The following is a 21,489-nucleotide window of genomic DNA, read 5'->3' as shown; positions in this document are numbered from 1 at the left end:
GTACAGCCCCCACAGCCCACGACTACAGCAGCTGAGCACTTGTCTGCCAGAAAGATTGTTTTACCTAAATAAAACTGCAAGACCTTAAAGTGAAGCTTTTCCTGGGAATCTTAAGTTTGCAAACAATAGATCTACCCCACTCCCATAATGTCTCACAATGTTTGAGCATCTCTTTCAGAAAAACTCATCTCACAACTTGAATTCAAATGACACTTAAGCCAAATTTGGCCATCTGTATTATATGAACTTTCCAAAAAAAAAAAAAAAAAAAAAAAAAAAAAAAGGGTAAAAATCAGAGTGACTGATGTTAATGGAACCAGGATGAGGAAGGACTCCTCTATCAGAAGTTGCTTCACAGAAATAAAATGAGAGAGAATTAAACCATTTTGGTGATGCACTTCAGTGGGCCTCAATTCACTATTAACAAAAGCTAGGTGAGTTCCAAACAAGCCAGAAAAAAAAGCTCCTTGCTAAGCCAGAAACATAAGAGGTAGATTCTGGCATAAAGAAAAAAAATAAAGAGGAAGAACAGAAGACTTCAGTTGTTCAATACATAATGCTACTACTACAGGCCATGCTGATCTTGCCTTTTTCATGAGAAGTACTGTTACTGTTAAAGATCTGCAATTCAAAAGTAAAATGGAAACTTTCCAATTTTGGCCAACTATTTTAATCCTTATATTAATCTACTACAGAGCTCTTGGCCATCTCTGTGCCATCTTCTAAGGTACTATGCACACGACTGAAATATGAAGGATTTCACAAATCTTATTTGGACAACAACACACACACACAAATCTGACAGAACTCCGAAACACCCTTAAAAGATGGGTACAATGTATCCTACATTGCATCTGAACTTATCAGCCTTGTGCATTATCACCAAAGCCACGTACTGCCCACACAAAATCCCAGTTTCTGCCCTTGTGTGCCTACACTGGCTGTTTCAGGTTTGAGAACAGGGAAGACGGATAAGGGAAGTACTCAGTGAATGAAGTTATTCAATAAATAGCTGTCTTCCTCACAGAAGTACTTACCATGTGAGGATACACTGACTAAAAGACCACAAATTATCACAAGTGACTGTGACCATCAACTAACAAAACCGAGACAGGCAATGGAAAGAAGAAAAAAAGTCTTAAATTTCTTCTTCCTTTCTTAGAAGAGGAAAAAGCCTTAAATTAGCTACATTGAAACAGGTGAAAAACCTTCAAGAAAAAAAGTAAGATGTATCAACAACAGAAGAAACCCAACACTGTACAAAAAAGCCCCTATCTGCAAGTAACAGCTCCAGCCCTTTGAGGTCATGTCTGTACCTCCTGGCGTCCACCGGAGCATGCCAAGGAGAGCGGAGTATCCTTCGTGCGCTCCGACTGGGCTTCTATATCCCCTCCTTTGTCCAGGAGAATTTCCACGACACCAACATGTCCAGCAGTTGCAGCCAGAATCAAGGGTGTAAAACCTAGTAACATGAGATTGCATTAAAAAGCAACCTTGAGTATCTCAACAGTGTTATTAAGGAGCAGAAAAGCACAACTAAGTTGATTCACAATGACTTCTATTGATCATATCTCTTCCTCAGACTGGCAGTTTCCTACTGGATGCCAAAATCTCAGAGCCTTTCCCAAACCTCCTATGACCCTGTCACATCGAGGCTCTGATTCCAGCCAAAGGCTGTTCAAAAGAAATTGAAATAGTTCTTGCAGTGATCAGTTTGGATTAAGTTCTGACCAACTCCTCTCCTTGGAGAAGTCACAGCTTTCTGCATAATTACTGTTAAATTAAGCTCCAACCAGTGACCACATCTGCCCTGCATGTGCTGCTGACTGCCAGTGGTCACTGCGAGCTCCAGCACAGGTGCCGTGGTGGTTTTGTTCTCTCAGCTTTGGAAGATGTGAGATTTTGCTAAACTCTGTTCCTGAGAACAATGACACCCAACGTGACAACTGCCATCCCTCAGCTCTGACAGCCAAGATGGGCTGGTTACCCCCATCAGCTCCGCTATCCAGCTTGCTGAGGTCATTTGTAGAGAGTGAGTCGTAAGGACAGAAGTGCCTCACGTTTCACAAATCTGCTTAAGATCCCACTCAGGTGCACACAGAAGCTCACTGGCTTTGTATGACCAATGTTACTATGTGAAGTGCAAGAATTCAGTCCACATTTTGAAATTCACTGTTTCAAGCTTTAGTTCCCAGTCAAATTGTGTTATGGCTTTCACTCACCCTTCTTGTCTCTGTGTTCAATATTGGCACCACGGGCGATCAGCACAGACACGAGCTCCTCGTGCCCTCCCGCACACGCGAGGGTCAGCGCAGTGTCGTGATTACTTTCAGTCTTCACCCACAGGAAAGAAAAAGAAGCAGATATTCAGAAATAAGAAATAAAGACAACTTGAATATTTCTCCAACAGCACTAGATTTGTTTTTCCCCAAGCCAATCCACTCCAAGCTCAGCTCGATTACTCACATGCGCATCGATGTCCACGGATGGATACATGGGGAGCACGGACTGCGGGGGCACATTGCTGGCTGCCTGCGGGCAGGGCTCGGGCGTCGGGGACTCCGCAGTGTGCGAGGAGCTGGTGGAGCCACTGGGCACTCTGCTATTCACAGCTGAAAATGAACACCAGGTTATTAATCCACTCTTAGCAATGTCCCATTTCATATGAAAAATATTAAGTTCCATAAAACTGCAATGGTCTAATATCAGAACAGTAATGGGGGAAGCAAATCGAATGTTCCTAAAAACAAAAAGCAGCTTTGTGGCAGTTAAACACTGTAAGCATGGTCTCCAAACTGTGACAAGTTAGAAAATAATTTTATGAATTAGTCTGTATGCATTACAAGTGTGAATTATGAAGGTGATTAGTTACCTTTTTCTAACTGTAACCTTCACTGTTAAAAATAGTTCAATCATATGCTCAGTTTAAGCAGGCAAATTATTTATCACTAACACACAAACCTCATGTTCAAAAATGTAGTCTTCTTCTGCAATCCCAAATTTTTTCACATAAAGGTTAGTGCACACTTAGCCTCCAGAGAAAGTTTTCAGAACAAGATGACTGACAGCAACTCACACTATCAATCATGTCTCAGAGTTAAACCAACCCAGGAAAGTGGAAGGGAAGCAGACAGGAGGGGGCAGTCAACAAAAATAAGAAAGCTGAAAACTGTCTGTGCTCCCTAAAATTTATTCTGATTGATGCACAGCCTGTAAAAGATGTCATCCTGAAGATAAAGCATTGCTCAGGGACACAAGGAATGCAACTTTAACTACTTTTTTTATTTTTTTTATTTTTAATAATAATTAAGAATCAGATTTTTTTCATCTAGTTTTAAATCAACAAGCAGAGAAATCTCCCTGGACATCCACTGCAGGGCCAGGACTCCTGCCTGCCTCTGTAACCTGATGAGAATCCAGGTGGAGCCTGGATCCCTGTAATCAGCTGGGATTCCCTGCCAGGAAGGTGTAACACACCTACACACTGACTTTAGCTTCAGTAATCCCTGCTGATAGAGCGGCTGGATTTGACAAGTATTGTCACTGCTGGATTGCCAAACGTCTCTATTGTGTAGCCTCATCAACTGGAACACCCGGTGAGCTTTAGTGATTCCAAAACACACAGTATTTAGCAGCATTCCTCGAAGAAGCAACTGAAGGAAAACACTAACAGCTACAGGTAGGAAACAAGCAGCAGCAGCATTTTGCTTTTGTCCAAGTGCTAAGGGAAGATGAAGGATGAACTCAAACCTGTGTATGACCTAGAGAAAAAAATTTTGCAAACCAGCTCAACCTTCCTCATTCCTCATTTCATTGACAGATTACACACCAGCAATTACTCACAGGAAAATGGCATAGACGGAAAAGTCATAGCAAAAGCCCTAAGATGACCACTAACACCACTAATTCAGCCTATAGAGCTGCCAGTGCCTGACAAAGGAAACACAGACTGAAGCACAGCAAGGTGGCTCACTTCCACTGGGTTCTGGAAACATGGCAGGGGGGTTCACTGAAATTTGGGCAAGCTCCATTTTCAGTTGTATTTTTTAAGCAAACACTTCTCCTTGGTGCACAGGCAAAACCAGCATTAACATGTGCTCACCACCTTTAGGCAATGAAGTACCAGATCTGAATTCCTGTTATAACCTTCATGAGCAAAACAGAGTTGTATTACAAGTTCCAAATACAAAAACTCACTATGGATTATCATTCACAGCAGCAAATGAGCATTAATTAATTAATGCAACACGATTGTTTTCTTGCTCAATGCACTGAAGTGCAAGATAATAAATGGATTTCTACAGATTACTCCTTCCAAAATACCATATTACCCTGTTAAGAATTTATGTTGAATCAAGCTGGTCCTTCCTCGTGGAAGACACTGGCTCAATTTTTTCAGCTCTTGCAACTACAGATACACATAAAACCACATACATGTGCTGTGCATGCAGAGCAGGGTGTGCAGAGGGACTCCACTGGAGCCAGTTTAGGGGTCTTAAAGTAATATATTCAGTGTTGCTGTCACAGGTCCCATAAATTCTCTGTATTTCATAACCATGCCTGAAAATATCAAAGTATTTCTTGCATATTTTAGATTTTCATCTTGTGTTTGAAGCATACGAGTGTGCACTATGCACTTCATGTGCACAGTAGTAACATTCAACATGAGAGAGAACAGCAAAGGCAGTAGAAATGAAGGTAAACCCTGCACTGATACCCTAAAATATGGTCTAAAATAAAATCTAACAAGTATTCCTACAACACCCACCAATTCATCTCCCCCTGTAAAACCACTGAGCTTACAAAATGGCAGGACTTTTCAAAATGCTATTTTTTATTTCCTCAGTGTGGAACCAAGCTGGACCCATGGAGCAGCAGCATAATTTGTGGTCTGTGGAGCAAAAAAAGCCTGAGAATTTCTGCCTCCAGTTTCATGGGGCTGATTTATCCCAGCTTTAGTTACACAGCAAAATACAGATTTTAAACTTGAAAATGACCTTGCAGCGATGGTTCCACCACGGCATTAACAGGGAATGTCTGTGGTACCACAGCTTAGCAGTGAAAACAGCACTGACACTGCTTGCCCTTAACTTCAGGGAAATACCAGTTTTGTGACAGAGGTTTTAGATGTGTCCATAGATTTCAATATTCAAAAGACTTCCTCATAGAAAAAAATCACCCTACACATCACAAAATCCAGGTTTCCCATGCCCTATGAAGGGTTTGCAATGTTCCAAAGGTCTGTGTTTGTATGAGTTGGAAGCTGAATGCTGGTCTTTAAAGACATGGATAACTATTTTCAAAGTTATGAAAAAATATCAAAGGAAACATGAGTAAAACAAAAGAAAGCAAGAACTTGGTGTTTTATCCAAATAGAACTCTGGAGCGTTGACAGTACCTGGAGCAAGCAGCTCTGGATGAAATTTCAGCTGCAGGCTGAAATTGTGGCTACCCAACTCTTGTCACGACACAAGCATTGGCATTCAGGAACACTGGACTTAGATTTTAGTTCCTCTTTCCTCAGAGGAATTGGGATTTTCAGGACAGAGAGAAGCATCCTTTTCCAAGCCCGAGCAGCCCTTCAGCCTGTCCAGGCAGCTTCTCAGTAACCTGCTACTGCAGAGGCTTTTTTGCATGTTGGTAACTGCAGCTCCTTTCATGGCTCAGCATTCCTCACTCCAGATTGTCACAGTAACCAGTTTTACTCCAAACACCAATCCTCAACACAGTAACTCAGATGTCACCTCCCAAATCCTTACCTTAAAATAGCATTATTCTGTATCACCAACTACAACCAGAATGTCAGAACCAAACAACAAAGCTTCTCAGAACACACCTGAAATTTCAGTTTGGAAACATCAGCTCACAGGACGAGAGTGGGACAGAAAAGCACACACAGTCTCTTGACTCAAAATACCAGCTGAGCAAAACAAAGAGAAACAAAAATATTCCAACTAGAGACAAACCCCAGCAACACAGAAAAGCTCCTCATCTTTAATACCCTAAACCAGAAAACAGCCTCAGTTCAGATACTACAACTAAGAAATTTGCAATGGAAAATGCAGAAGATTAACTAAAATGAAACTCCAAATATGTAAGACAAGAGGCTCCAAGAAACCAGATAGATACTGAGTAATGAAAATGATAGCTGTGTTCCAAATTAATTTATTGGTTTCCCACTCCAAACTGGACCAAGTCTGCCTCTTTTCTAAACCTGGTTAAAATTTTGACTGTAATAAGTCACATCTTTAATGTACTATTAGGTGCAAGATTTTTGCAGCAGCACATCACAATAAACTCCACTACAAACAAAACATTCTAGAGTGGAAAGAGCTTCTTCATTTTTAGGTTTTAGTTGAGTTTCCAAAAGGTACTTATTTGGTTACTTCTGTGTAGTTTTACAGAAGAGGGGATGTGTGCCATGACTCACTGACACTTCATACCTTGACATCCACCACCTAAACACCCCACAGCTGAGACACCCTGCCAGCATGACTGTAAGATAAATACTCCATTTATGTATGTTGTCACTGTCAAGTTAGTCAGCAAAATACAAATTTGTAGCTTCATAAAAATCAAAGTTCTCTCTTACAACTGGTCCCAGCTGAGGCTTGGAAAGATTTGCCTCCCACCTCACAGAATCCCAGAATGGTTTGGGTTGGAAGGAACCTTAAAGCTCATCTATTCCACCCCCTGCCATGGGCAGGGACAGCTTCCACCATCCCTGGGCAACCTCATTCCTCATCACCCTCACAGGGAGGAATTTCTTCCTAATATCCATCTAACCCTGCCTCTGGCAGTGGGAAGCCATTCCCTCTTGTCCTGTCCCTCCAGACCCTTGTCCCAAGTCCCTCTCCTGGAGACTCCTTAGGCTCTGGAAGGGGCTCTGAGCTCTCCCTGAAGCCTTCCCTTCTCCAGGTGAGCACCCCCAGCTCTCCCAGCCTGGTCCAGAGCAGAGGGGCTCCAGCCCTTGAAGCATCTCTGTGGCCTCCTCTGGATATCACCACTGCTAAGAGCAACAGTAAAAGGTATTTCAGGGCAGAGGGAAAAATAATTTCTGTTCTTCTGAAGCAGTCCCCACCCAAACTGAAATACTCAGAAGGAACAAAAATGCTCATACCTCTTCTAAACCCAGAGTCACTCACTGACATCACTGCAGCTCCAGCACTGGCATCAAGGGGAGCCCTCAATGACACCCTGAGTGTGGGACACAAGCTCCCTAAAACCCAGGCTTCCAGGCACAAGTTCCTGAACCATTTTACCTGGCATCTGCAGTGGGCATGTAAAAGCAGATCAGCTTTTATTGCTCAAAAATTCTTTATAAAATTAAGGACTATAGGGTAAGTTTATCAGAAAAATGCATTTTAGATATGGATCAAAGAGTTCAGAGTATGAGTAGATAAATTTACCATTTGTTTTTTACATGGCTATAAATCTGACATATAGTAGGATTATAATTTACATGGAGATCACTTTTACACAGTCTGGATTCACAAAATGAGAAAGACCTTTACCTTCTGACAATTTTTTTGGAGGGAAGTGAAAGAGACTAATGAATTTCAGAAGAAAATATACTTCAATAAAGCAAACAATACATTTTTACAGAAGCCTCTGGAACTCAATAACTAAAGACTCCTCAAGTTGCATTTCTGTAAATGTCATTTCTAATGCAGAAGATGGTGCTATTTGTAGTGATTTTTGAAATAAGAAAATCTCATGTCTTAGCAAAAAATGTCTTTAACTACTTAGCAAAACCAGTAGCTGTTTTCAGAAAGCAAACCAATGTCTATTCAACTTTTTGTAATTATTTTTAAGATACAGTTTTTCTGGCTGTTTGCAATCTTCTTTCCCACAGCACAGTTCTCACACTCAGCTGTACTGCAGCACTTTTCACAGTGGGGACACTGAGGTTGTGGCTGCAGAATGAGCTGCTGACCACGAGAGGGTACAGACTCCATGGCCTTGTGCCAGACATGTTCAACTCTCAGCAACAGCAACTACTCCAAAGATCAATCCCTTGTTGATTATGTTTTGTGTTAGCCATTCAAATTTTCCTCCTTATACACTCCAGCATTAAAATTTTGAGTAATAAAAATTGAGAATGTTTTAATGTTGGCTGAGTATTCTGAAGAGCACCACAGAGTAGGGAGGCAGGCTCACCGTGCAGAGCAGGAGGAACTAAAACTGATGCTGTATAAAACAACTGGAATTACAGCGAGGAGAGGACAGGAGCTGGTACAACCACCCACTACTCCACCAGCTCGGGGCTCCATGGGAGGTTGCAAAGTCACAAGTACTCTTGACTTGCATGAGCTTGATGCAATTACCATTCCAAAGGCTCCCAGGAATGGCTTGGCCAAAGATCTCACTGCACACTTCTACAGCCTTGACATCAGAGGACACGGCAGTGACTACGAAACGGAAGGGGCAGGGGGAGACAGACAGGAAAATAATGGGCAGGGGTACAGGCACAAGGTACAAAGAAAAGTTGAAAAACACTGAATAAAAAAAAAAACTACAGACCAAACAACACTGGCTATATCCTACATACCTCCAGCAGCAAACCTCAATCCTAGTCAAGTCCAGGGAATGAAGTCACCCAAAGTGATCCCTGTTTCTGCACAAGGGCACTCACACAACCCGATGTGTGGGCATTCCCATTCCTCTTCACACCGTACCAACACGTGGAAGGATGTTGGGGTTTTGCTTTTCATCCAGCTAACAGGACACGTTTTTGCCATGTGGAACATCTAACCAGCAGACATTCCTGTACAACACCCAGGGTTTAGCAGGGATTCTGCAAACACAAGCCATCACAGAACGGAGTGGTTGTGCGTGGATTCCAGGCTGTGTCCCTTAAGCTCCAGCAGCAAGGACAGGGATGTGTTTGTCCATAAAAGTGACAACAATTTGGCTTTTTCTAGAGATGGCTACCACACTGAAGAAAGTCGCTGATAAGCCTGCACAGAAAATTCTACAGAAGATATAATTCTGTCATGCTTTTGGGTTTCCTAATGGGCACTACTAATTACTCATGATGAGGCTTTTTAAAGAAGCACAGAAAAAGATGAGGCCAAAGGGACTAAAACAGGTGTCCAATACAGGAAGTTTTGCACTTTGGAAAAAAAGATATTTAAAAGTATCATGTTAGAATTGGAAGTCACTGTTAGGATTAATAGCACTAATCAGGAACTTTATTCTTAAGCAAGTATTCCCAAACTGGAAAACCCCAAGATGTATTTGGAGGGAAGGAGAGAGAGGGAAACTGAGCACACAAATTAATGCAAAAATAGGTATATTTCTTAACCCACCTGCTATTAGGTCATCAAGAGTGTCGGTAAGCGTCTGTGCTGGAGTGGCAACCATTAATCCGTCTGCTTCTTGAACTAAGAGCCCCTGCCCAGCAATTTGCTGCTGCTGTCCTACATTCTGCTGATTCCCTAATGCTTTCTGAAGTTCAAGAGACTCTGTCCCATTATAACCTAAGTTACCAGAAAAATTACATTGTGGTGCTGGCAAAGGCTGGATAGGGACAAACTCTATTTGTTCAGCAGGTGGTGGAGACTGGTGTTGCTCATCATCTTTAGACAAGATTGTGTCAACCTGAGGTAACCCTGAAAAGTTATCCTCTGGCAGACCCTTATCGGCTTCCACTTCTGGGAAGACCCCTGTAAGTGAGCACTGCTGCTGCAGGGGAGGTGGTGTGTCTGTCTGACCTTTGGTCTCCAAATATTCTTTGGTAAACTGCTGTTGGGTTTTCATCTGCAACTGCCTTTCCACCTTCTGCAGCTCCTTCAATATTTTCTTCTTCTTCTGTACTTGTTCTTCTCTGTTCTTTTTAAGTTCTTCAATCTTATCTTTATTTAAAGGTTCACCTTGAATTAATTCCAATGATTTAAGTTGTGCTTTTTCAATAGCACTAATTCTCTGTCCAAGTTCATTCAGCTTGCCTTCAGTCTCTTCTACTATGCATTCCAAAGGCTGGTATGGGTGAAAAGGTGGCAGTAGGTCCTTATCTGCTACCTGCAGGGAACTTGACTTCTGCTTGGATGCACCTAAGCACATGAAAAATGTTTGAAAAAATGCCATGCTGAAGATACCCCAAACCTCCCCTCTCACCCACCAAAAATAATAATAATAAAAAATAAAATAAAAAAAAAATCTTTACAACTAACACTGCACATCTGTCAAAGCACAGAAAGGTAAACCCTACACTCCATGTTAAGACAAGAAAGGACAAAGCAGATAGATGGAATTTTCAATATTGATCCTCACATGATCCCTTTGAGCACAGCTACTTTAATCTTACAAGGAACACTGACAATTTCTGACATAGGTGACAATGCACTTGGGAAGGGGAATCAGCAAGAACAGCAAGGCAATTTACATGATCTACTGAGTTCCCATTGTTCTTCTGTGTGTGCAGAGGTTAAAGCAAGAGTATTTTCCAGAAGCTGGCTTCCAACAGCAAGGCTAGGAGCAGAAAGACTCTATGGCTGAGAGCAGACTAACCTGACAGTAAGATGATACTTTGAATTAGGATTTCTCCAAACATTGTAGCATTCACCTTCACATTACAAGCAGAACCTGCCACTGCAAACTTAGTGCTTTCAAGTGGAGTGTGAAGTTTTAGCACCTTTCTAAAAATTCTGGGACTAAACTAACAACTTGCTCACTTCCCCTTCCAGTACCAAATGAACAATTCTGTTCATTACAAAGACTTGAAAAATAACCTTCACCAAGGCCCACCAAACCTGGGCAGCCCTGCCCCAATTACTGATTGCCCTCAAGCAACCCATGGCTGCTTTCCCAAAAGCCACATCTGGGAAACTCTAGTCATATCTTACTGAAAGGAATCTATTAAGTGCTGAAATTTTAATTATTACTTCAGTAAGAACTCTAGTTAAAAATGTGAAAGAAAGGCTTTAGCCTGATTAAATAATTTTTTGTACTAATACTCATTTGCTTTACCCAACCACTGTTATATGGAGCAAGAAAACTTGAAGTTTTACAAAGCAGACTCACATAATTAATCATTAAAAGGGGAACTAAAATGATGTACAGTTTGAGCCATGGTTTAATAAAGTTACCTAAACATGACACAGTCAAGTGAAAGTCTGGATGCAGGAACTAAGCTGTGGATCAGCAACCAGCCCTGGAAGGATTAAGTTTCCCAAAACACCGATTGATTTCTGTCTGGGCCATCCTTCACCAATACACTAATTCACAAAAAACTTCACTTTGCATTGCTGTCAAAACAAGAGTCACATACACCTCACATAGAAATGAATCTTTTTTGGAGGAACTAATTGTAAACCAAGCAAACGTGAGATTTTTCTCTCATAAAGAGAAAGAGCAAATATGAAAATAGAATTGGACCAACTCTGTACTGCATACCTTCAGCAGACTCCTGGGAAAGCAAACCATATCTAATTATATGAGAAACAACAAGAATCTTACTAATCCCAGGAAACAGCCCAGAATCCCACAGCCCCTGGAGCCACCCTTCAGGATGCTCCTTGTGCAGCCCCATACTCTGTGCAGCTCAGTAGTTCCAGATGAACACCTCTCCCCACCACTGTTACTTTGTCTCTGACCCATGAGTGAGTCCCCAGGCAATTTCTCAGCAGACAATAAGGAATTTGGGAGAAGTTCAGCAATCCCTGGCTCTGGGCTGCCTGGTGGCTCTTTAGCTCGAGTCTGCTCTAACCCATGGCCTCTTTGGCTTTGTGGTGCACTCAGGGGTTATGCTTTAATTTTAACAAGTGTAATTAACAGGGTTGTGAGACCACTCCTGAGAAATACATTTGCACTCACCAGAAATCTCTGAAAGGTTCTACATCGTTGTTTTGAAATGAAGCTGTGCTGCATTGCTATAGTAACCAAACTGCAAACGAACCCTGCCTTCAGCTGAGGCGGGAACCTGTGCCCAGCTCTGCTTACTGTCACCCCTAAGGGTCCTGTGTTTATCATTCCCATCCTCACACAAGGCATTCCCACAGCCCAGCAGCTCTGGACACTTTCTATCACTCCAGTTCAAAGAGCCTCCCCAATAATAAAGTATCAATGTCATCCCTCTCAATTAACTCTGAGCTGGGGAGAAAACAAACCTGCCATGGGAAAGCTTTTCTAGGAGCACAAGAGGAAGGAAAGAGCAGAAGGACAACCCTGCCTGGAGATCTGGGCTGGGCTGAGGAGCCAGGGCTGGGCTCAGACAGCAGCTCCAACCGGGAATCGTCATGGAAAAGGCGGGACACTTTCTGGAGACTGGTGTTAGGAGAGCAGCTGGGCTCTCAAGTTCCAGAAAAGGTATGGAAATTTACATTAATCAGCTGCTAATTAGATAGCACAGCCACTTTTCAGGCTCCAGATCACCCTGTCTATGCCAGAAAACATTTGCAACCTGTAACTGGAGCTACTGGAAGAGGATGAGGGGTAGGAAGAAAGATCTGCTAAACCTGACATGTCCACCAGAACCGTCAGGTCAAACCAGAGGTGGAGAAGCTACACTGTTGGTAGCTTTGATTCTCCAAATCTCCTCCATATTACAAAATCCTGGAAAATACTGTGTCCATTTCAGTACATAATTATGAACACACACTTTACACTTCCACTTTTGAAATACCTAAATTCAGTAAGACATAGGAATCCAATCACAGGCCAGATCATAATCATATCAACCCTTTTAAAAGAATTTATTTTGTACATTTATCTTTTGGGGGCAGCATCAGTCATCTACACAATCAACCTACTATCAGTATTACACCTAGCAACTTAAGCTGTCAATATGGCCTCTAAAGCAACTATTTTCATCACTTTTAGAAGACTTGTTTAATATGAAAGTAAGTTATTTAGACTGAAGATGACTGAAATCCAGATGTTGCCACACAGATACCACCTGCCATCCAGTACCATGGTTACAGGAAAAAAAATGATCAGCAAACCCAGAGTGGTTCTGAGCATGCTAGGAAAGCCACAGAGTAAAGAAAGGACTGATTCCCCAATTATTTTGTGAACAGTATCACCAATTGCTCTTTTATTCGCATTTCCACAAGTTCTGATTCCTACCCTATCCAATAGCCTTCACCACAATTCCTGCAGAGCATGCAGAAATGTTCAGCCAGGTTTGTGACCACCTTTTATGGCTCAGGACAAGACCTACTCTGCCAAACACAGATTCCCCTCCACTTCTCTGATCTCCACTTCCCCCACGAAGTGACAGCTGTTTCCTATGGCAATTTCCTGTACTGCTCCCATACGCTTAAGATCATCTCAGAGCTGAGTTGCAAGAGCCCCCGGACCCCAAGGAGCCTCTCACAGGCATCATTCCTGGTCTCTTGAGCAGAGAGGACACCATGACCAGGTTTTAATGCTTCTGGCTGCAAATAACATTTGAAGTCCCTAAACACTGTGAGCAAGAACCTGGAAAAATACCCTTCAATTCTGTAGTCCTCAGGTGGCTTTCTCAAGCAATTGAACTCTTCTAATTTGAATCTGCTTAGAACACATTCAGTATTTATATAGTTGCTGCCAACAAACAAGTTTGATACTGTATTTCCTCATGAGTGGTTATGATTCTCAAGGAAGTTGCTCTTCTAGCTCTGATTTATAATCCATAGGATGTCACTTCTTCCAGGAAAGATCTAATTTATATGCCTTTCGGTTGTATTATAATTTTGATTTTATTAGACAAAATTCTTATTCTCAAAATTCTATTTTTATTAGACAAAATTTGTTAACAGTTCCTTAATTTCTATTGTCATTGTCAAATGAAAAAAAGAAAAAGTGGATCGAAATCCAAACAGTAAAATTGAAAAGATTTTTTCCATTCCAGCATAAAAAAATGACAGTAAGAAAAAAGTCAGCTGTGTGATACACATTTGTACATTCAAATACATCTTCTCTGCTGGAGACCCTGTTATATAAATCTGTATCAATCACCATGTCATTTGTGTGCTCTGTAACAGAATTGCTTGTCCGTTCTTCTTGCACTTGAGGTTTCTTTTTGTAAATCTGATTTCACTCAGAAGTTGAGAGTTCAATTGGTAGCCTGCAATTAAAACTCATCAGCCTCATCAACATGAATAAAATGAACTCAATACTGAATTTTCATGAAAATTCTAACTATTATTTATACCGAAAGAAACTCATCTCTAAGGACCTGAAGAAACAATCAGTTGCTCCATACACACAAATGCAAAGTACAATATTATATAATCTTGCTAATTTGGGAAAAAAATAAGCCTACATTTCCCAAGAAAATTGATCTGCTACATGGTTTTCATACATACTGAATTCTTCTTTATAAAGAAGAGGTTAATTGGTAGAAAGCTGAATGATGAGTTTGAGTATGTTCACAGTATCCCTTCTGGAACCATGGAGTAATTTTGCCAGTCTTTATCCCTCCTGCAGATGTTTCTATGGAAAATTGCAGGGAATAGGTGCAATGCTATCCAACAGGCAATAGTTACACAGCAGAAACCAAGCCAAGCTGAACTCAATTTTCAGCCATTCAAAAATTTGAGTTACTTTCTAATCTTAAGTCTTCTTCCCAAGTTTCCTCTGGTGGGTTCATGGTATGTAACTGGAAAATTGCTAAGATGTAATTGAATTAGTTGGTGGCAAGCAGGCGACTGAAGCTTCAAAGGAGCAGAATTTCACAAATCACTGTGAAAACAGACTGTTACAAATTTGTGTTCCCGGGGACCTACACGTGTCTGGGTGTCAAATTACCTGCCTGCACTGCTGAGGATTTACAGAAAAAAGGCTTTAAGTCTACAAAGAAAGTATTAGTAAAGTTCAGAAGTCAGGAGGCATGGATGGTGAAATCTCCCTTGGGAACTCATCCCAGATATCTGGGCTAGTTGCTGACCTAGGCACGAAGTTTCCAGGAGGAAACGGCAAGAATTGATCAGATGTTGAAGCACATTAAACAATGAACAGGCTGCTGGGACTGTGCAGTAGAAAAATCTGGTAAAAATCAGAATGCAAAAGCTGGAAAAGCAGGAATATCAATTTGCCTGACTTATTTTTTTACCTCCATATGAAAGCCGTATAAGTTTTTAGTTTTACTGTTAACCTGGCCCCTATTTTTATTGAATCACACAATGCATGAGATCTCTGCTGAGATATATAACTCAGTATTAGGCATAGAAGTCAGATATCAGACTAAAAAGAAAATTTATTGAATTTGTATCTATTAAAGTTACATAGAGTTTGTTTTTCTTCCCCTTCTCCACACCATCAGATTGTTAGATTTAGGATGGGGATCCAGGAAATACTATATATTGAATATCTAGCTGAGAAAGCTCAGAGATTCCAGAAGTACAACTCAGCCTTAGGGGAACTCTGGTCTCCTTCACAGGGACCAAAGGCAAATGTGGGCAGCTTTCACCTGAATAAGTCTATTTGGTCTTGTGCAATTCTAGAAATGCTTCGCACCCCAAATGAGAACCACTGCAAGTTACTGCCCACTTAAAAATGACACTAGAAAAGTCTAATGACAGCATGTTGACAGGTTTTAAGTACTCACTTTAGGCCAATTAGTTCATATGTGACCACAATTTCAAAGAATGAAGTAAAACAAATCTAGAGAAAAAAAATTACTGTAAACCTGATACCTCCTTCTCCAAAACCAGGCTGCTTTGAACTTTGACACATTTAAAAACTGCTGATGTCAGTAACAAATATTTTGACTAAGAAAACAACCCTGCTGCTTTCCACAGGTTCCCTGAGCATCCCTTGTTGTCCCAGCATGTTTGATGATGATCTAGAGCATGCTCTGGGTTCCAACCCTGAACATGGCCACAGGGTTCTGCAGGAACCATTCACTTGCATTTACAAAAGAGAGGGGATTATCAACAGCTGGTTTCCTGAAGAAATCCAGCAGCATTCCCTGGGACTGTTCCCTGGGCTGGGCTCCAGCCCCTCTCCCAGGGGAGCAGGTGCAGGGCCATGTGGAGCTGCAGCACAGCCCTGCACTGGATACACCCTCGGGCCTGTGGAAACAGCACACGGGTTCTGCACCCAAAAAGCTCCTGGTGCTGAGCTGCTGCACCACAGCTGCTGCTGAGCAATCCTGCCCCAGTTTAGCAAGGGCAGAATCCACCAAGAAAGGGATCTCCTGCATCTCCTCATGGAAGCAAAAGGAGCTGAACTGGGATTTCTTTTACATGGACACAACAGACACATGCTAAATTTAGTGCACTGAGAACAATCCTTCCTAAGCAAGTAGGAGCTGAGGTCTGGTCAATCCCATAACTCATTCTGCTCCTTTTTTCACCTGATTTTTCTTCAGTTCTTTCCAAGTTATCATCTTGGTGTGTCATCTTTATCTAAACCCCTCTAGATCCACTGTTGCTCCGAAATGTTTCTCTTTTCAGTTGCTAAACACTGATATTAAATCCTTTGTCAAAGTAATTATTCAAATGGTAATGATTCCATGTGCTTCCATGCTTTACTGAAGAATAATAATAAAATTCGAAATTAGACCATAGATTCCTTTTGAAAACCTCATGTCATATCTGAATTGTAATAGGAACACTTAAATGTGCTCAAGTTTTACATCTGACTTGCCAAGAACTCTTCAGAAAACAAAGTGTCACTATTGCATTTCTTGCAAAACTCACACAGGTCCATAAAAAATCTTACTGTGCTAAGGTTAAGGAGGCAAGGTACTGCTCTCCTGCGCCCCAGTAGTTCACAGTTTGTACAAAAACTCAGGGGCTACTTCTGATTGAAGGCAAGTAATTGTTCTGCCCCAGATAAACAATTTTGTTATGCAAGAACTTGACTCTCTGCTGCCTTGGAAATAACGAACACCTCAACTCACTCCCTCTTTTGCCCCTCCCCTCCCAAGAAGTTCAGTGGTGGAAGTCTGCTGAATTAAAGCCATGTGTGGGTAACAAGTCACAAATGGCAGTTCAGCACAGCACACTGACTGCATTGCAATGAGCACACAGTGTTTAGCACAAAAATACCATTTTCCCCCTAAAGATCTTGTGTGCCTGAGAGACACGAGAGCTTTGCACAGTTTTTGGAATGCTTCATCAGCCTGATGACACATTTGGGATTGCTGCATCTCCTACAACACAGCACAGATGAGTTTTGCTGACACGCATGAAGCATGTCCTGACCCCTGTGAACAATGAGATCTCCCTGTGCCAGCCCAAACATCACAGTGCTGCAAAAAACACACCTAAGGATGTGCTGACTTTGGCAATAGGGTGTTTGTAATAAGAGCTGTTTCTAAACTACAGTCAACTATTTGCATTTCATAATTGGATTAAATAAAATGAAACTTTCAGCTTTTAAGTTCAGTCTTCTGACTCAGCATCAACTAATCCCTTAGTGATTCCCATGCACCACAAAATGTGCTCCCAGAACACTCCCACTCCACAGTGCTAACAGGCATTGAACTGGAAGGGCACACATGCTGGTCTACAGCTTTTTGGTGAGTTATTTGAACCAGAAGTTGTATATTCTTTTCATTTGTTTGGTATTCCTTTTTCTGAAATCCAAAATATCAAGTGTTGCACATCCTAGGAAATGAGACACCAAGTGCATCTGAGACGTCACACACATGGCATATGCATGGAGAGGGGCACAGCTGCACATTCAGACACCAGCAGGTACATAATGTTTTTCTCTCTTTATTTGTGCCCCCAAGGGGTTTATGTTTGTTTGTTTGCTCTGGAAGTGCTCGGTGCTTCCTCAAACAAAGGATTTCAGTGGATCTAGCTAACAGAGCTTTGGATACTGTAATGCTTAAATCCCCATCCAAAACTGTAGATGATTAGGAGCTGCAGTTTGTAACTTTGCACTTGAGAATCTGCTTCTCTTTCTGAGCTGACTTAGCAGATATGAAGATTTTGTTACAGAATCCACAGCTGGAAACAAACTCCCTAATTGCAATTTAATAACTACAAGGAGTTTTAACCAATCGGTTTGACAATGTTCAAAGCAAAAACTGTGATGTTACGATTACTCACAAGAGAACTATTACTAATACAACAAAAACTCTCCTGTAAGTAGATCTGCACTGGTATTTATAGTGTCAACATGATTACATTGCTACTGATGGAACAGAAAAAAGTTGGTGCATCAAGTTCATGGATAACAGCTGCAGCTATTCTAGAAGACCAATGCACAATATTCAGGAGTGAACATCACACCTGGAGTACATTAACTTTTTTATCTGTCTGCACTAGGGCAGTTACCACAAGCATTTTCTTCCATAAAATATTGAATAAGTATAATTCTAATAAACTAGAATAAGCACAATAAGGTTAGAACAATGAGTGTTTCTATACTATAGAATGCAGGAAAATAAGGAAAAAACTATGAACTATATAAAATAGTTTTGAGTTATGCTTCGTTAGAGGTGTTCAAGAACTGATGGAATGGACTACACTATGCATAAGCTGTAATAAAATGGCCCCCAGTCTATCAATTTCCAAACCACATATATTCTCTGAGTGGCTACATACTGACCTTTCACCACTCCCAAGAGAGGTGGGGAGTTCTCTTGAGGGGTCCTGTCAGGCTCCTGGGGAGGTACAACCATGGCGAGCGTATGCACCGGGACACGGGGAACCTTCAAACAGAGGCACAGACACGCTCAGGTAAAAACACCTTCTGGCAGAGCAGCTCTTCCAGTGTTAATACACAGGTTCAGAACTACAGCATACTCCTGCTCACTCTTCCCAAACTATGTATTCTATGCTACCTCTTGGTATGACCAGATCCTTGCTTTTTTGCTGGGGACAATATGTCAGAGTTAACTGGGCTACTCTGTGCAAGATCCCAGGCTGTGTTGGCTGGAAAACTGTTAATTCCTTTAGGCTTTTAATCAGCTAACTGCCCTGGAGCTGCCTCTTCATACTGTGGAATTCTGAATTTATACAATGTATTTTCTTTTATACAACAAACAGAATCACTAACACCTTGTGAGGGGTACTACCACAAGGCTTTAGAACTGTTCAACCAAAATACCGAGCGAATGCAGGAAAGAAAACAACATCCTTTTGAAATCCTAGATCTGGGACTATCCTGTCCAGGGAGCAGAAAAGGGAACAAAGCTCATGTGTTCGTCAGCTCTCTGCAGGCAGCACCAACCAATTCTCTCACTCTTATCATTCTCATGTGAGCAGGGTTTTTAAAATTTCTTCCACTATCTACACTTAATTTTGAAATTAATTACTATGCAAGTGTTTCTTCCCAACACTGATGGTGCTGTTTAAAGAAACCTCCTTACCTGAGACTGATCCTGAGATGGAGGTGTGAGCTGGGACAAGTCTGCTGCAGGAACCGACAGAACATTGTTTGGGTAATCCAGCAAGTAAGAAACAACATTTGTGTGTCCTCCCTTGGCAGCTTCAATGAGCATTGTTGAGCCATCCTGAAGTGAGATTTTGGAAAAAAAAAAGCCAGAAGATGAGTTTTGCTCCCCAGTGTAGCATCCCCATATAATAATTCTATGACTTAAATTTACTACTTCATAAATTAGCCAGGTGGTTCTTTCAGAACCTATGAAACAGGACAGCTGCTAGTGGATACCTTGAGCCGATGAGTAGGATCTGCCCCGTGAGCCAGGAGAAGCTCAACCACGGCCAGGTGACCTCCAGCACAGGCCAGGGACACCACTGTGTGATCATTGTTGGCTGTAGCCCTGTTCACATTGGCACCTAGCAAGAGATGAGCTTAGAATTAATCACAAAGAAATTCTTTCTAAAAGAAAGTATCAACAAGTACAGTATTTTGTGGAACAGAGATGAACTTTACACTTGTAATCCAACTACTTCCTACACACTTCTAGAGAAAGAGCAAAAGGGATTTTGACTAACTGATTGGCTTCCACACATCCTCCTCCTCACCTTGTAAAGACAAGGCAGTTGCAACAGCAACAGTGGGCTCGTAAGTGTTAAGTGAGGGAACACATGGTGTAAGAAGTACAATTCCAAATGTTCACTCTGAGCAGCCATCACTATGTGGTACAGTTGCTACTGTTTCAGACAGTACTTGATGTGCTTTTCTGAAGGAGGAAGTGCTTTCTTAAGAAACTGAAAATATCTGCTGTACTTCAACTGTAATCTATATACCAGGGTAAGAAGAGTAACTAGCAAAATATTTTGTAATTCATTCTATCATGAACTACATGAAATTCAAAAAACCCTTAGGGGGTTGACGAATGCTCATACACATATAACCAGAATAATTTTGAATATGGATCACAAACATGTGGCACTGCAAAGTGGCATTTAAAGCTTTCAATTAGTTATGTAAACTAGTATTTACCTTTGCTAATAAGGAATTGCACGGTGCATAAGTGACCAGCTCGTGCAGCCTTCATTAGTGGGGTTCTCCCACCTTCAGATTCGTGCTCCTAGAGAAGAAACAACAGATGTATAAATGGGCAAAAATTGTACCATTGTTTCAGCTTCTGAAGTATCTTGTGATGGGACCAGAATTACCCATCTGAGTAGAAGATCTATCTCACAAATAGCTTGTAATAAATGTAAACTGACTGGTGTCAATTTTCATGTTACCTCAAATACTAAATCACACTGTTAAACAGGATTAGGACCACATCTATACTGATATCACACCACAAAGCTTCCATACTTACAAGCCCCTTTTTATTTTAGTGCTCAAATGTGTAACATACATGAGAAGAGTAAGACCTTGCTTCCTCCTCAGAAAGGGTGGAAGATTTAACACAAATGTCACCAACATCGATAACCACAAACTGCGGTGCCACAGTTCAGAGAGCTGCCGTGTGCTGCCAGATCCCAAAACCCCAATAATGCCTTGAGTGCACACAACATTTATAAAACTTACTGAAGAGGATCAGAAATAAAAATGAGACAAATCACTGCAGCTCACAAGAAGTCTCTAACAGGATTAGAGAATAAAGCAGAAAGCTGAGAAAAGGATGATACAAATGAACAAAAAGGGAATGAGCATCAAGAACAATTTTCTAATTTAAAAAGTCTCAATACTGGCAATATGTGTTTGAATACAACTGTATTAGAGCAGCTGCAGAACTAGACAATGTGCCTGCTGTGTAGACATGATCAATACCACAAAGAATGCTGAGCAATGAAATCAACCCTCCCAAAGAACAAGGGGAGAGAACATAATTTTCCTGGGAGTGTTTGTGCTTTCTATATTCAATATTACCCTATTTAAACAACATTCAGTCTGATCAATAATGTACTAGGAATGTGTGGTTTTTAATCAGATATCTGGGAAGCCAAGCTCTAAATTCACTCTTTACTTTGTAATTGCATATATACCCGATAGTGGAAGTTAACATTTAGTACTGACAGTGGGTGACATGGCTACTTTGACAAGTACAATCAGACAGGAAGAGATTTGACAGAACAACTCAATTCCTTCATAGTTTCTGTATTCTTGAAAACTCTGCATATGTCCTTTGACATATGGCTTGCTTCAGTTGCAAGCTGCATGTTAAGTTAGTTTTCTGTT

General features: G+C 41.3%; 1 protein-coding gene across 1 annotated transcript in view; it reads right to left on the bottom strand.

Annotated features, from left to right (window-relative positions):
- The window catches only part of LOC121332440 (ankyrin repeat and KH domain-containing protein 1-like), an 88,859-nt gene that overhangs the window by 26,434 nt on the left and 40,936 nt on the right, over positions 1-21,489 (bottom strand). The window contains exons 11-18 of the mRNA XM_041397894.1: positions 20,296-20,383; positions 19,558-19,685; positions 19,256-19,399; positions 18,493-18,595; positions 9,312-10,055; positions 2,467-2,612; positions 2,223-2,334; positions 1,317-1,462 (exon numbers count right to left, since the gene is read on the bottom strand). Of these exons, the coding sequence (XP_041253828.1) occupies positions 1,317-1,462; positions 2,223-2,334; positions 2,467-2,612; positions 9,312-10,055; positions 18,493-18,595; positions 19,256-19,399; positions 19,558-19,685; positions 20,296-20,383 (1,611 nt within the window). The remainder of the gene's footprint in view (positions 1-1,316; positions 1,463-2,222; positions 2,335-2,466; positions 2,613-9,311; positions 10,056-18,492; positions 18,596-19,255; positions 19,400-19,557; positions 19,686-20,295; positions 20,384-21,489) is intronic.

The sequence above is a fragment of the Onychostruthus taczanowskii genome, unplaced genomic scaffold (genome assembly GCF_017590055.1).
Source record: "Onychostruthus taczanowskii isolate IOZ18803 unplaced genomic scaffold, ASM1759005v1 scaffold14, whole genome shotgun sequence".
Classification (NCBI taxonomy): domain Eukaryota; kingdom Metazoa; phylum Chordata; class Aves; order Passeriformes; family Passeridae; genus Onychostruthus; species Onychostruthus taczanowskii.
Note: the sequence above shows the minus strand (reverse complement) of the source record. Positions and strands in the feature narration are given on the sequence as shown.